General features: G+C 38.8%; 1 protein-coding gene across 1 annotated transcript; it reads right to left on the reverse strand.

Annotated features, from left to right (window-relative positions):
• Nucleotides 1-400: 400 nt before the first annotated feature.
• Nucleotides 401-12,201, reverse strand: LOC121652010 (CD9 antigen-like). Its single transcript, XM_042004534.1, has 8 exons — nucleotides 12,015-12,201; nucleotides 5,848-5,950; nucleotides 3,609-3,706; nucleotides 3,425-3,499; nucleotides 3,236-3,319; nucleotides 3,064-3,120; nucleotides 2,548-2,631; nucleotides 401-2,458 (listed from the first exon to the last, which is right to left on the reverse strand). The coding sequence occupies exons 1-8, from the start codon at nucleotides 12,081-12,083 to the stop codon at nucleotides 2,393-2,395; spliced, it is 636 nt and encodes a 211-aa protein (XP_041860468.1). The 5' UTR covers nucleotides 12,084-12,201; the 3' UTR covers nucleotides 401-2,392.
• Nucleotides 12,202-12,895: the final 694 nt, after the last annotated feature.

Here is a 12,895-nt window from a genome sequence, read left to right on the forward strand (position 1 = left end):
TAACAAAAAGAATAATCATGCTATTTTCTTACAATTTTTGTTGAAATTTTAAGTTAGTTTGAATTATATTTGACAGGACATTTTGGCTGTAAACCAGTAACAGAAAAGACTGAGGAACTCCTGACACATTTTAAGTAACTGAAACTAAAGCTATTGCATCTAGAAAAACCTTTACAATAAGGTTAACCATCATATTTAAATGCATTTCAAACCAATTCTCTCATGTGTCACACTTTTTTTTCAGGAGTAAAGGCTCCTTGAGCTCGGAAATCTCTCAAATCTTGTAGAAAGACCTTGATTTTATCAGCAAAGTTGTTAAGGAAACCACAGAAAATCAAATGTCACAGCCTCTGTAGAGATGAACAGATTTCTGTGGCAACAGAATACACAAGAGACTGCGTTAAACCTTTAAGACTTTATTAAACTTCAAACATATATATTCCTGAGAACCCTGAAATGGTACTGAAATAAATTAACACACAATCATCTACAAGAGTGTGTCCAGATTTACCACACAAATATATCTTAGAAGCACAGCAACAGCGTTTAGATTGAGTAGCAGTAAACACAGTGACAGCTGTGTGACTTCTGCATGTGTGTCATCATTTAACACTACCACCTGGCATCCTGAAGTACTTAGTTAGCCACTCAATTTAGTCAAATTACAGTTAAATGAAATAAACAAAATACAAAAAACACAATAGACCAGTGGTGAAGTCCAAAGTTGCTTAATCATTTTAACTGAATCAACATTAGGATGATTATTTTGGGCCCTACGACTAGATTTTAAGAGGCAAAAGACTTCAAACCGTGTGCTCCTCCTGAAAATTGAATGACAGCTGTTCAAAATCCAGTTATATGAACATATAGTCACATTTGCTACATTTAATTGCTAAGTCCAGACAGCTCACCAAACAGCTTGTTGTCAAAGAAAGGCACACTGAGAAGCTGTTTTAGCTGTGATTCGCTCTGACCATCTCTAAAACTGTCTTTACTACAACATTGTACAGCTACAGCAAATACCTGTCTACATACAGCTTATTAAATAGTAACTATCACAACAGCCACAAAAAATGCTATACAACTACAAAAAAAGAAAGAAAAAACTATTTATTTACATAGTGGACTTCTGACACTTGGAAGAACAGCGGTCTAATTTAACCTGGATAAATGGAAACTTTTCCATGTTGGTTATGTCATTCATCTGTCCTATGTTACTAAAGCTAATTAAGTAGGAGGAATGTGTGGTATATTAATTCCTTTTTTGTTGTGGGGAATGTACTTTTAAGGCACAAAGGGGAAAAAAGAGATGGAAATGAGAGGTGTTAACGATGGCCTCTGTGACTGTTCTTTAGCTGGTTCATAGCCTGTAAACATCATAGTCAACAGAGACAGGATATACTCTCTTATGTAGGACAGTATATTTATGATCACTGGATAAGTAGGAAATGGCATTAATAAACAGGTAATGAAGTCTTCTTAATGGGAGGATAGGGAAATCTGTTTAGTGGTTTAGCTGTGTTTGAGGCTGTTATAAAGATTATATAATCAATTCTAACCTCTGTGTTTACCCGTTAGCGTTAATAAAAATGCCTTTGTGAAAAGATGATGTAAAAATCTTGTTTCCTTCTTTACATACGAGTCCTGTTTACAATTTAAGTAAAACAGCTGCTAGCTGAACAAATTCAGAGAACAGGGATGAGGGGATCATCATGAACTGTCTTTAAGAAATCAAATAAATGCCAAATTACTGCTTTACACTTATGTGGATTTGTGTTGTAGTCAGCAACATTTGTAGCTTGAAAAGCTCTGAGTGTTTGCATGATGTTAAGTAAGAATGCAGGGCTGTAGTAGAAACATTCAACAGTCGTTCCCATTTTTAACAGACCAATCTGTGTCATCCCCTCTCTTTCTCACTTCTTTTTACAGCTGTGGTTTTATGTAACATGTCACTGCTGTGTTTGCATGTGTGCTTCTGTGAGTGTGTGTGTGACAAATAAGCAAACTCAGCTGTTTTCACCTCTGGTTGCTCTCTCAGGCTTAAGTTTCCCACAGCCAAGGGGTCAGTGTCAAGGCTATGTGAAGAGGCACTGACACTGTTGTGCCAGTATGTCGGTTAAAATTTGCAGTGGTGGACAAATGGCTGAGAGGAGAAACTATTTGACTGATTGTCAGGTCAACACAGACTGTAGTGTTCCCACTTGATATGTTACAGTCCTATCAGAATGTCACGAACGTAAGATTATGCCTCTTGAGTTGTGAATAAATATGAAATTATATATATGAAAAAAGATTAGACCAAGGGAAGGGTAACTGAGCACCACAGTGAAAATTCATTTTTGGGACATGCTCTGTTTCTTGGGTGCCTGAGAGGCCAGGTCAAGGATTCGTCTTAAATAACCTCCCTGCTGTTGCGAATGGCACAGCAGAGCACCATACTGAAAATCATTCCAATGATCTGTTGAAAGAAGAACAATAATGATCATTTTTCCATCACAATGCATTCCTGTGCACAATGCATTACACTTCTCTCATCTTCTACCTCACCATGACTCCAGCCATGCCGATGCCCACATAACCAATGATGTAGAGTTTATTGTTGAAGAAGTCTTTGAGTCCTGCCTCACAGTCCTGCGAAGTACAGATAAGAACAGTTAAGGAGGGTTTTCTTAATGTGAATCAGGTTTTTGGCACCATGGCTCACTCATTAAGCAACAAAGCAGCAAAAACGAGTTCCTGGTTAACCCGTTGGTACCAGATGCCTCATGGGTGGGATGTGACAAATAAATATGTGTTTCACTTTGTCTCTTTTCCAAGTACCTACACATGATATACACCATTGAAAAGCTAAGATTCTTGAAATTTGAATGATGTATATCATTTTAGGCTACAATCCTAAGTGTAGATTCAGTAAACACTTATTTCTGATCAGTCGCAAATGGAATTTATCTTTGAAGCCAAGTAGTCCAGATGGTACACAACAAGACATTTGTCCATAAAAAACTGTTTTAGGCGAGAAAACAAAGGATTTTAAAGGCTTAAAGTCTGCAGCTGGTGACGTACCTTGATATTTTGATCAGAACTGAAGCATGGGCTTGCTGCGGTCGCACAGCAGTTTAGCTGTAAATTGAAAGGAAAACACACAAGAAGATAAAGAATGTTATAAGCAAAGTTCTTTTAAACAATAGAAATTTACATATTGTTTAACCTAAATTCATTAATTTTGTTACCTTACCACTTTATGATAAGACATGACCAATGTGCTGTTGTTGTTTTCATTATAAGCTTCTATGTAGAAGGTTTGGACATCCTTAATTATCTGTGTGAGACAGGATAATGTCAGCAACATTTGGATTTATCACTCTCATGGCAGCACTGCAGAACATCATAGCAACTTCTAAAGCGGTGAAAAAAATAAACGTACCTTGTCTTTGTTTAAGAATCCAAACACCCCTGCTGCCACTTCAGACCCAAAAATAATCAGCAGACAAGCAAAGAACTGACAAAAGAAGAAAAACATGGATGTAGTATTAAGTACTTTGAAATGAGATAATGATGCATTTCAGTTTGTTTTAACCCTAATACTGTAATTGTGCACTGGTACTTACCGATCCCAGCAGGCATTGAGATTCTCTAACAACTCCACAACAGCTGAAGAAACCAACCAGCATCACCAGGCCGCCAGCACCAATCAGTATGTACACGCCTAGAAAAAGAGAACAAAAAGCCATGGTAAATGTAAACAAACAAGGTGGTAGAATATAACTTGCAGTTGTGAGTCAAACAACTAATAAAAAACCACTTGACTTGATGGGTTACATAGATCAATAGCTTTATGTAATATTAGCCTGACAAGTTAATAGTGGTGCATTCACTTCTCTCAATGAGTGTAATAACTCACTAATATTATTTAAATGCTCTGATTTTCCCAGCTGTTTCATCTAACAGGGATGTCACTTACAGGATTAGCCAGAAGAGGGCAGCAAAGAGCTGAGTTAAAGCAACAGTGATCTATATGTCGAGCAGTGAAATTAGAGTTCCACACTGCATGATTTACAAGTACTGTTGATGCTTCTTCACCTATATGTGTAAAAGTAGACTGCAGTGGCACTTTAACACGTCTTCCTACATGAGATCAAAGGAATCCTTGATTAGAAGTTCTTTTCAAGAAATCTTTTTGACATGTTTGGAAGTTTAATCTGATCTCAATTTGAGTTACACAGTTTAAGAAAGCTGAAAAATGTACAGGGCACAAAACTATTGAAAGTTCTCTAACCCATGAAATTTCACTGAGAAAAATGAAAAAGAAACCAAATGTGGTTCTCGCTCTTTGTGATTAAGGTAAAGTAAGCCTGGCCACAGCATGTGGGATGCTTTGAACCCTGATCTCTAACTGATCCTCTCATTAGGAAACAAATGCCATGATTAGGTCTATTGGGAGGATCTCAAAAAATTTGTTCCACCAGTGTGCACTTGTACAGGTGGGGTCTCTCGCGAGGTAAAAGCTCCACAGAGGATGAGCTGAAGGAGGCTTCTCTAGCCTGGAAGTAAATTGGGCTCAGGAAGGTATGAAAAAGACAGCCCATAAGATTCTGGTATAATTAACAAGCTACCTAGCAGTTATCTTCCTCCATCTGATGCTGAGTGATGCTGCCACATACTTAGTTTACATAATCTTTCTACTCGTCAAAGTCAAGTTTGGCACGATGCTGTAGAAGACCTAAGAAAAAACCACATATCCTCTATTAAATCATGTGTACATATAATTCTAGATCACTCACACTCTCAGGCAGACAGAGGTGATGACATAGTTTTACTATATCATAGGATTTTGCACATAAATATTTTTAACTCAGGCTCACCAGTCTACAATTACAAAACAAAGTACCACTCAGTAAAATAAGGATCTCTTGAGACTTAAAATAAATTATATAACTGTAATTTTCTCACATGAGAAGAGTGGATGTGCACATGCAGTGCATGATGTGCTCATTTTTTTCACTATAGGACAGCACATGTATATCCACTTCTCTCTTTCATTTTCACATTATGCACTGTCATTTCCTTTGACCTCCAATCTTAGTTTTGATTGAGAAACTTTCCATAGAGCCCCATCTATTTCTAACACTGTCCTCTTTCATCTCTCTACTCCTCCCTTCTGGCCCTCTTTCCATCAGGGCAGAGTGAGTGAATTAAAGGGAATGGGTGGTAGTTTCCCTGGTGTATCCTCAATCAATATGTGTCACTTCCTGTTTCCACATTCATCTCCAGCATGAACATTTAATAAGTCAAAAAGTGTGAAAGTATGTTCAGGCCTGACCTTTGAATATGCACAGAGAACTTAGCAATTCTCTTACAATTTACAAAAAAAATGCTTTGATTTGATAAGGGACAGAGGTGTAATGATGCAGAAATATGTTTAATACTGCAAAATTACACATTATTTAATATTCCTATTTCCACTGATAATATTCCATTTGATTGCCATGAGGAACATTTTATTTAACCAGGAAGTCCCATTGAGATAAAAAACCTCTTTTGCAAGGGAGTCCTGGCCAAGAGGCAGCAAAAAGTATCAGTTACAACCAAAATAACAATTCTAACAATTAACAGTTAAAATGAACAATTAAAATTACTTACAAATTACAAACATCTCAACCATTTAGAGACAGCAGACATTCCAAAACAAACTCAACAAAATCTGTGGTGACAAAACAAAATTCATTAACTCCAGCTCAGTTATGAGCTATAGAGAATTGTTCCCCACATGCACTTCATCAGCTACCTTGAGTTGCATTGTGCCTTCTTTGGCTGTAAAGATTACCGGAGGTGTGTAACAACACTCACCAATGAAGTACGTATCTGGAGCCTTGTCGTTGTTGAGCAGAGAAACTGTTTCTGGGTCAAAACGTAGCCACAGTCCCACTGCTACAACAAAGGATCCCATTAACTGCAGGAAGTAAAGAAAAAAAGGACATGCATCAAGCTGTATGACATGTTTATTATGAGAACATGTATTAAAATAATATATATATATATATTCAGACAAGTGGTATGGTAAGCTGGATTCCTCTGTTCTTACAACTACACTGCTCTTCCCTGCGGCTTTCCTTCCCTCTGGTTTAACATGTAGAGGGAGAACCATGTAACTAGAACGTGGCTGCAGAAATATGGTAACAGTGAGGAAGCCATTTTTCTGTTTCACAGTTAAATATTTCATTTCACTAAAATCATTAAACTGACATCTCTGTGAAAAAAATCAACTACAGAATTAATCAAAAATGCATTTTTTAAAAATCTTAAGCCCAATAATAGAGGTTTTTAGTTCTTTTGAAAGACTTTTCTGCCCACGATTCAGTAGGTGTTTTTCCATGTGACTTCATTCAGTGCCTTCATGTTTTGCAGGCAACAAAATTTACATTGTGAGTTTACTGTTTTAAAAAAGGCTTGATATCTGTCTACAACTGTGATTTATGTAACAAAAACACTTCTTAGTGATTGCTGGCTAGCCAGTATGGAGAAAATGACCGGTTGGGCTGTGGGCAGCGTGTGGCACCTTGAGCTTAAACAGGCTCCCCTGTTAGTTTGGAAACATGGCTCATATTTTCCTTGATTTTTCCATCAGTATGGAAAGTAGAAGCTTGCCTTAGGACAACCTAACTACAGAAAAAAAAAAAAAAAAAAAAAAAAAAAAATAAAAATATATATATATATACAGTATATATATATCAGAGATGCTTACAAGGATTGAGGTGGGCGCTGTACTGACAAATCAATACAGAGAGGTTGTAATGATCACTTAGCTGATGGCCCCTGAGGATAATCCAGGCTAAAAACCTTTGAGCTTCACAACAACACACACTGTCTATGTGTGTGTGTGTATATGCGTATGTGCAGAGAAATAAAATGCTTCTAAATGGAGAGTATTTAGAAGTGCTTGTCACATGGCCTCTCTGTGTCCCAGATCTAGAATTTAGGTAAACCACTGTGTATGAGATTTGTTTGTGTGTTCTCCAGTTATGTAGGGTGAATTGATTTGGTGCAACAAGTTCTGTTTTTTTTAAACTCTGATAAACACAAATTGTCCCAATGTAATTTTGCTTTGGGATGTCTTGTTAACCAAATGTGCCCCATCTTTTTCTGGTTCTGCAATTTCTCTCTTTCATTCTTTGTTTCTTGCATCTCATCTTCATCCTCGCTGTCTGCACTCCTCTCCTGCGCTTCTCCAGGTCCACAAGTCATATTTTACAGCGCTGGTCTGAAGTAAAGCCAGTAGCTCCGTTGTAAAGCATCGGAATGGGACAGGTGTTGGGAAGACGGCTTCCTCCTAAACTGAGGATTTAGTGTCATGCGTGGTGATGTATGGGACAGCTGAGCTCCTGGGGTTTCAGGATTAGCGGGTCCAAAGTGATAAAGCAAAGTGAAGTGCAGGCTGTGGGTCTGTAGATTTAGTGAGCGAGGTGGAATTAGTGTGGAGAAGGAGTCTGGATCTTTTCAACAGTGGTATTTGTCTGAACATCTGATGGTGCAAGGTGGAGGGTACGCACACAGTGGTGAAGGAGCAGGGCCCTCCAAGATGCTGTAGATTGTATTAATGCTGTGTGGAGGATGTGGCTGGTTCACAAATGATAAGAGGTTTTCCATTAGCCAACCATCATTACTTTTATGGTTTCCTTTAAAATCCTTTTCAAAGCCTGCAATCAGTAGCTGACATGCTAAATGCATCCCCAACACTGGCACTCATGAGCATGACCGTCCCAATGGTCCCATTAACACCCTCACTGCTTTCATACTCCCCACCTCACGCTGTAACCCCCCATTAACCTCCCCCACCCCTCCCTTCTCTTTGCTTCTCAAGCTTCTGAGCCTATTCACCCTTCCTTTTATCCCAACTCATCCTCCTTCTCTACCCCATCTCAGCTCAGCTTCTCCCCCCCACTGCCTCCCAGTCCCCCCAAAGGACAAAGACCTACTGTCTCCCTGTGACTATATACTTTACTGCACAATTGAAGGAAAGAGACACAATGAACGAGAAAAGGAAACAGGGATAAAAGGAAATAAGAGAGTATGTCTTTAGAGAGCCCATCATCTTTTTTTCCTCTGTCAACACAGATATAGATAAATCTTGTTCAAGGTTAAAGTCTCTAATACAGCCTTTTTTTGTCTCTGGAGACTAAATTTGTTCATTAATATAACATGTCTAGAAAGTAAAACAATGAAGTACTTTAGACACAAACACAGCAAGACGAGCAGAGTTTCCTTTTTGTTCTTTTCGGTACTTCTGAAAGCACTTGTATGTCTGGATGATCTTAGGTGGAGATGGAAATGTCTGTGTTGTAGCTTTATTGAGGTTCTTTTACAGTTTAAGCCCAACTTTTTAATAGTGCAGTTAAAGAGTGTTTTTGTGAAGGGAATTTCCATGAGAGCAAGGGTTGAGCTGACACCAGGCTGTGGTCTTGGTCAGATACAGTCCATGCAAGGTTTGGGAAAATAAAACAAACAAAAAAAAACAAAACAAAAAAAAAACAAGCACTTTACTGTAAATTAGGGCAAAACAAATGTAAAAAAAGAACATTAAAAAAGCATATAAAAGCAAAACAGTCATAAACGTCCTAATTCCAACTGTAAATGTTTCATGATTTAAGCTGGTCAAAAATAATGCTCTGTCTGGCACTTGTTTGGGAAAACCACTGTAAGGCCATATAAAAATGATGGGCAGAAGGAGAGTGTAAATAGGAGTGAGATAATTATGGGTGGAGTAAATCCCATTGTGTACAGTGACAGGGAGGGGCGGCGGAGTGCAAAGACTCATGTTCACCGTCACTGGAATCAGAAAGAAAGAGCTGTGTGGATTTGATATTACTCTGCATCAGTGTGTTGCATCTTTTTGTGAATATGAAGTGTTTGCAAACTTATTTCAAAGTCCACGCCATAGACAGTTATTACCTTTCACGGAAAATACGGCACCTGAACTGGCAGAAATCCCCAGGCTTTTCTCCCTTTGCTTCACAACATCACCATGAAACACATTTGCATAATACTGGCCTGCAGGCTACTTTAGCAAATCTCAAACAAAGAATGAGCAGCTGGTTTGCACTCTGCCATGTTTGAACAATTATCTGATGAATGTTTTCAGGAAAGGAACTAAAACAGAGCCTTTAGGACCAGAGGGGACATGAGGCACTGCAGTAGTTTACAACATGAAGGAAATAAAGTGTTTTGAAATATGAACAAATGTAAACAAAACAGTTTTCTTGCATTAAAACTAAATTATTAATTAGCGTCTAAAGACTTGATTTTTTTTTTCTTTGTTTTTGTGCAAATTGACTCAGAAATTGAAGGTTAACTGAAATGTAATTTTTGGATTTCAGTCTCTGTTTTATGGCCATTTTTTGTTTTACAAACTTGAAGGTTTAGAAACCACGCCGTGTGTTAAAAAAAAGACATTGCATCAAAATATAATTAGACCGAACTACCAAGTCCTACATTCACAGATGGATGGAACCACTTAATATAAAGTGTTACCAAAGTCCATTCACACAGATTTTGTACCACAATGCCACAAAGCAGATTCCTTCAACATGTTGCCATCGCTCGCCTTCCTTCCTTCAAGCTGACCAAATAGGGGAACATCTCGGAGTGTGCTGTCAAACAACATGCCGCCTGAGAGGATTAACAGCAGCACTAGTGTCCCGTGTGGTGTGTTCCACTGTGCTGGACCTACCACACACACACACCAGCGCATGCATTTATTTGACTCTCAGTCTAACTCTGCACCCTGCTCAGGACAACATTGCCCTCTGATTCTGTCTGATTGTGTATTTTACAAACAGAACAAAGATGCAACAGTTCCACCACTGTTGGCTCCTTCATATTCTTCTGTAAATGTTTTTTATGTCATAGAACATTTTAAGACAAGACATTTTCATTTTGCCCGTGGTTCTGGTTCATGATTATACTTAGACTTTAGGCTTATAAACAAGAGATCTGTGTGATTATTGACAGAGACTTGTGATGTTTTTTAAACGAAATGGGGAAAAGAAGAACATTTCCAAAAATCTGGTGTTGCAGTGCAGCTAACTTACTAGTAAAAATTATAGTCTGATGCAATGCAGTAGCAGAAAAAACATAAGGCACTTGGAAAAGAAGTCCAACAGTGCCAAAAACAGCTACTTGTAAACAGACAATGGCATTGTTTCCCGTTCAACTGACACTTATTATACTAGTTATTTTTCCTTAGCAAAATAAATAAACCATTAATATTAAAAGTACCAACATTGCCAGAACACAGTTGCTTAGGAACAGTGAAGGGAAAAAATCTGTGGCAAAGTAACTTTGTGCAAACCACAATGAAGCAATGTTTTCCTTAACCTGTTTACCACACGGGCATTATTTTTAACTAAACAGGTCAATAAGTCATGGATCACAAACACAATGTTGGCAAGCAAAAATGGCATTGGTGTTCTGTGGTATTTGCAGCAGAAAAAGAGGATGCTCTTTTAACATGTGTGTGTGCATCAAAAGAGGATGATTGTGAACTTCAGTACACAACACTCCTCATCCATTATGGTCATCATCACACTTTCTCTGCTCCCCTCCCCTGAGGATCTTACTTGAAGATTCAACATCAATCATATATCTGCCCTTCCTTCAATTGCCTTTATCTCACACATCATATTTCACTCATAAACAACAAAGAGACTGCCACCCATTGAGGATTGGGATGCTGTAGTCAGTAGTGACTAAAAAGAAAATTTTATGTGTGGTTGTGTGCAATAAGGGATACAATCAGCATGCATCCATAGCAAACAACATCAACACTGATCTATTTTATCTGTATCTGGGTCAAATTCCCACCAACTGTCCCTATTTTGCCATGTGAGCACACAAACACGCACAGGAATATCCCTCTCAATCTCCCCATGACCCTTTTCTTTGCCTCTCACAGTTACTGTCCTCACTGTATTTCAGTAATTAAGATTTCATCCCTCTCTGTCAACCAGGCCATCCTCTGTCCACCTTCACAGCCTGTGCCATCTCCATCACCTTCATCCACACTAAGATATATCCACAAGAAGCACTGGTAGGACTGGTAGGACTGGTGAGACCGGTCGGACTGCTTGGATTTAGGGCTCCGATAGGCACTGCTGCTTAGCGGCCTGAAGCAGCAGACTGAAATTATGCCATTGTCCTGCTGTCACAATGGATCCATTCACAATGCACTCAAAGTCTGATCCACTTCACAGATGCTTGTTGGAAAATCTCTCTCTCTCTTTCTACTCACACACACACACGTACAACGGAACTCCTCCATGTGTGATGAGAGTTAATAGTGACACATATATGAGGTAAAAGATACAACAATGAAGAGACCAGCAATGTCTTAATGATATTTGACAGGGATGAGCTTATAAAACTAAAAGTGGAAAGAATGTGTGTAAGACAAGCCCTTCTTATCCACCTGTTTCTCTTATAAAGTGGCTCTCTGGGGCCTCCTCCAGTGTACCCATGTGCTGCTGCTCTAGAAATTTAAAACAGGAAGCAGTGGAGGGTGTGTGGTAGTTAAAATGTCAGTTTATAAATGAGCTCTGCAGTGTTTGTTAATGAAGCAATGTGGTGCGGGAAGCCAAGAGTTTGTTTTCCATGCTGTCTCAATCTCTCTCCCTCTGTCTTTTCATTCAGTCTTCCTTTCAAAAACATGCTGCCCCGGGAAAGGGGGGCGGGATTTTTCCTCTGGAAAATCTGATTTGAGCGCGGTGAGCCAAAAAACCTAAAAGCCTCTTGAGTGTCCTTTCTGCGCTGCACGAGACAAGTTCATCCAGGATAAGAACACATTAACGCACACAGAGGTCTGACAGGAGGATACAACACAAACCATTTAAACACCGCTGATAAAACACAACTTGGATGTGATTATTGTAAAGTGAGTGTTCTGCACTGCTGCACTTGTTCCGGGTTTATTTAGTCTGCTTGCATCCCACTATCACGCAGATCAACTGTGAACATGCACTTACCCAGAATATGAAGTTGAACACGAATAGAAGGTATTTAACGCATTTCATTCCTCCTTCCACCTTCCCCATGACGGCACGGTGTTTTGGATTGATCCCAGCAGGATGGTTGGACGCTTGAACTGGTTTCGCACAATGTGACAATAACGGTCTACCCGGCAGCAGTTGTAAGGCAAGAGACAGTCTCTCTCTCTCTCTCTCTCTCTCTCTCTCTCTCTCTCTCTCTCTCTCTCTCTCATGCACACGCACGCACACACGCGCACAGTCAAAACACCGCAAGATCCGTTTAGACTCTTTCCAGACCGCCCCTTTCAATATTGCAGAGGGTGGCGGAAGGGGGGTCGAGACTAGTCGATGGGGACTTTATGCTGTTTGTTGCTGATAGTTGTTTTTTTTAATATAAAGTAGAATATATATATATATATATATATATATATATATATATATATATATGTGTGTGTGTGCAATATACACAACAGCAGGTTTTTGGCATGTTTTTGTAAGTTGACTGTTGGAGCAGGATCGTCTAATAAATGTGACACAATTCTTCCACAGGAACATAGTAGGTGAAGAAAGAGGAATGTGAGAACCACGATGTCAATGTCTGCTTGAAGTGAATGTTAGTCATTCAACAAACACTCAAAGGACATTTTTGTGACCTTTTAAAGCTTAAAATCTGCACTGCTGTGATTGTTTAAGGTTAATTTATCCTACTAATTACTGAACAAAAATAAATGGCAGGACAATTTACAGTCCATATTCTTCAAATGTAGTTAATCACCATCAAATTATTAGTTTAATATTAACTTCTCATAAACGTTCATGTAATTTGGATATGGCATCAAGTTGTTTTACTTAAGTCTATGGGTTATATGTTTATCATG

The sequence above is a fragment of the Melanotaenia boesemani genome, chromosome 13 (assembly GCF_017639745.1).
Source record: "Melanotaenia boesemani isolate fMelBoe1 chromosome 13, fMelBoe1.pri, whole genome shotgun sequence".
Classification (NCBI taxonomy): Eukaryota; Metazoa; Chordata; class Actinopteri; order Atheriniformes; family Melanotaeniidae; genus Melanotaenia; species Melanotaenia boesemani.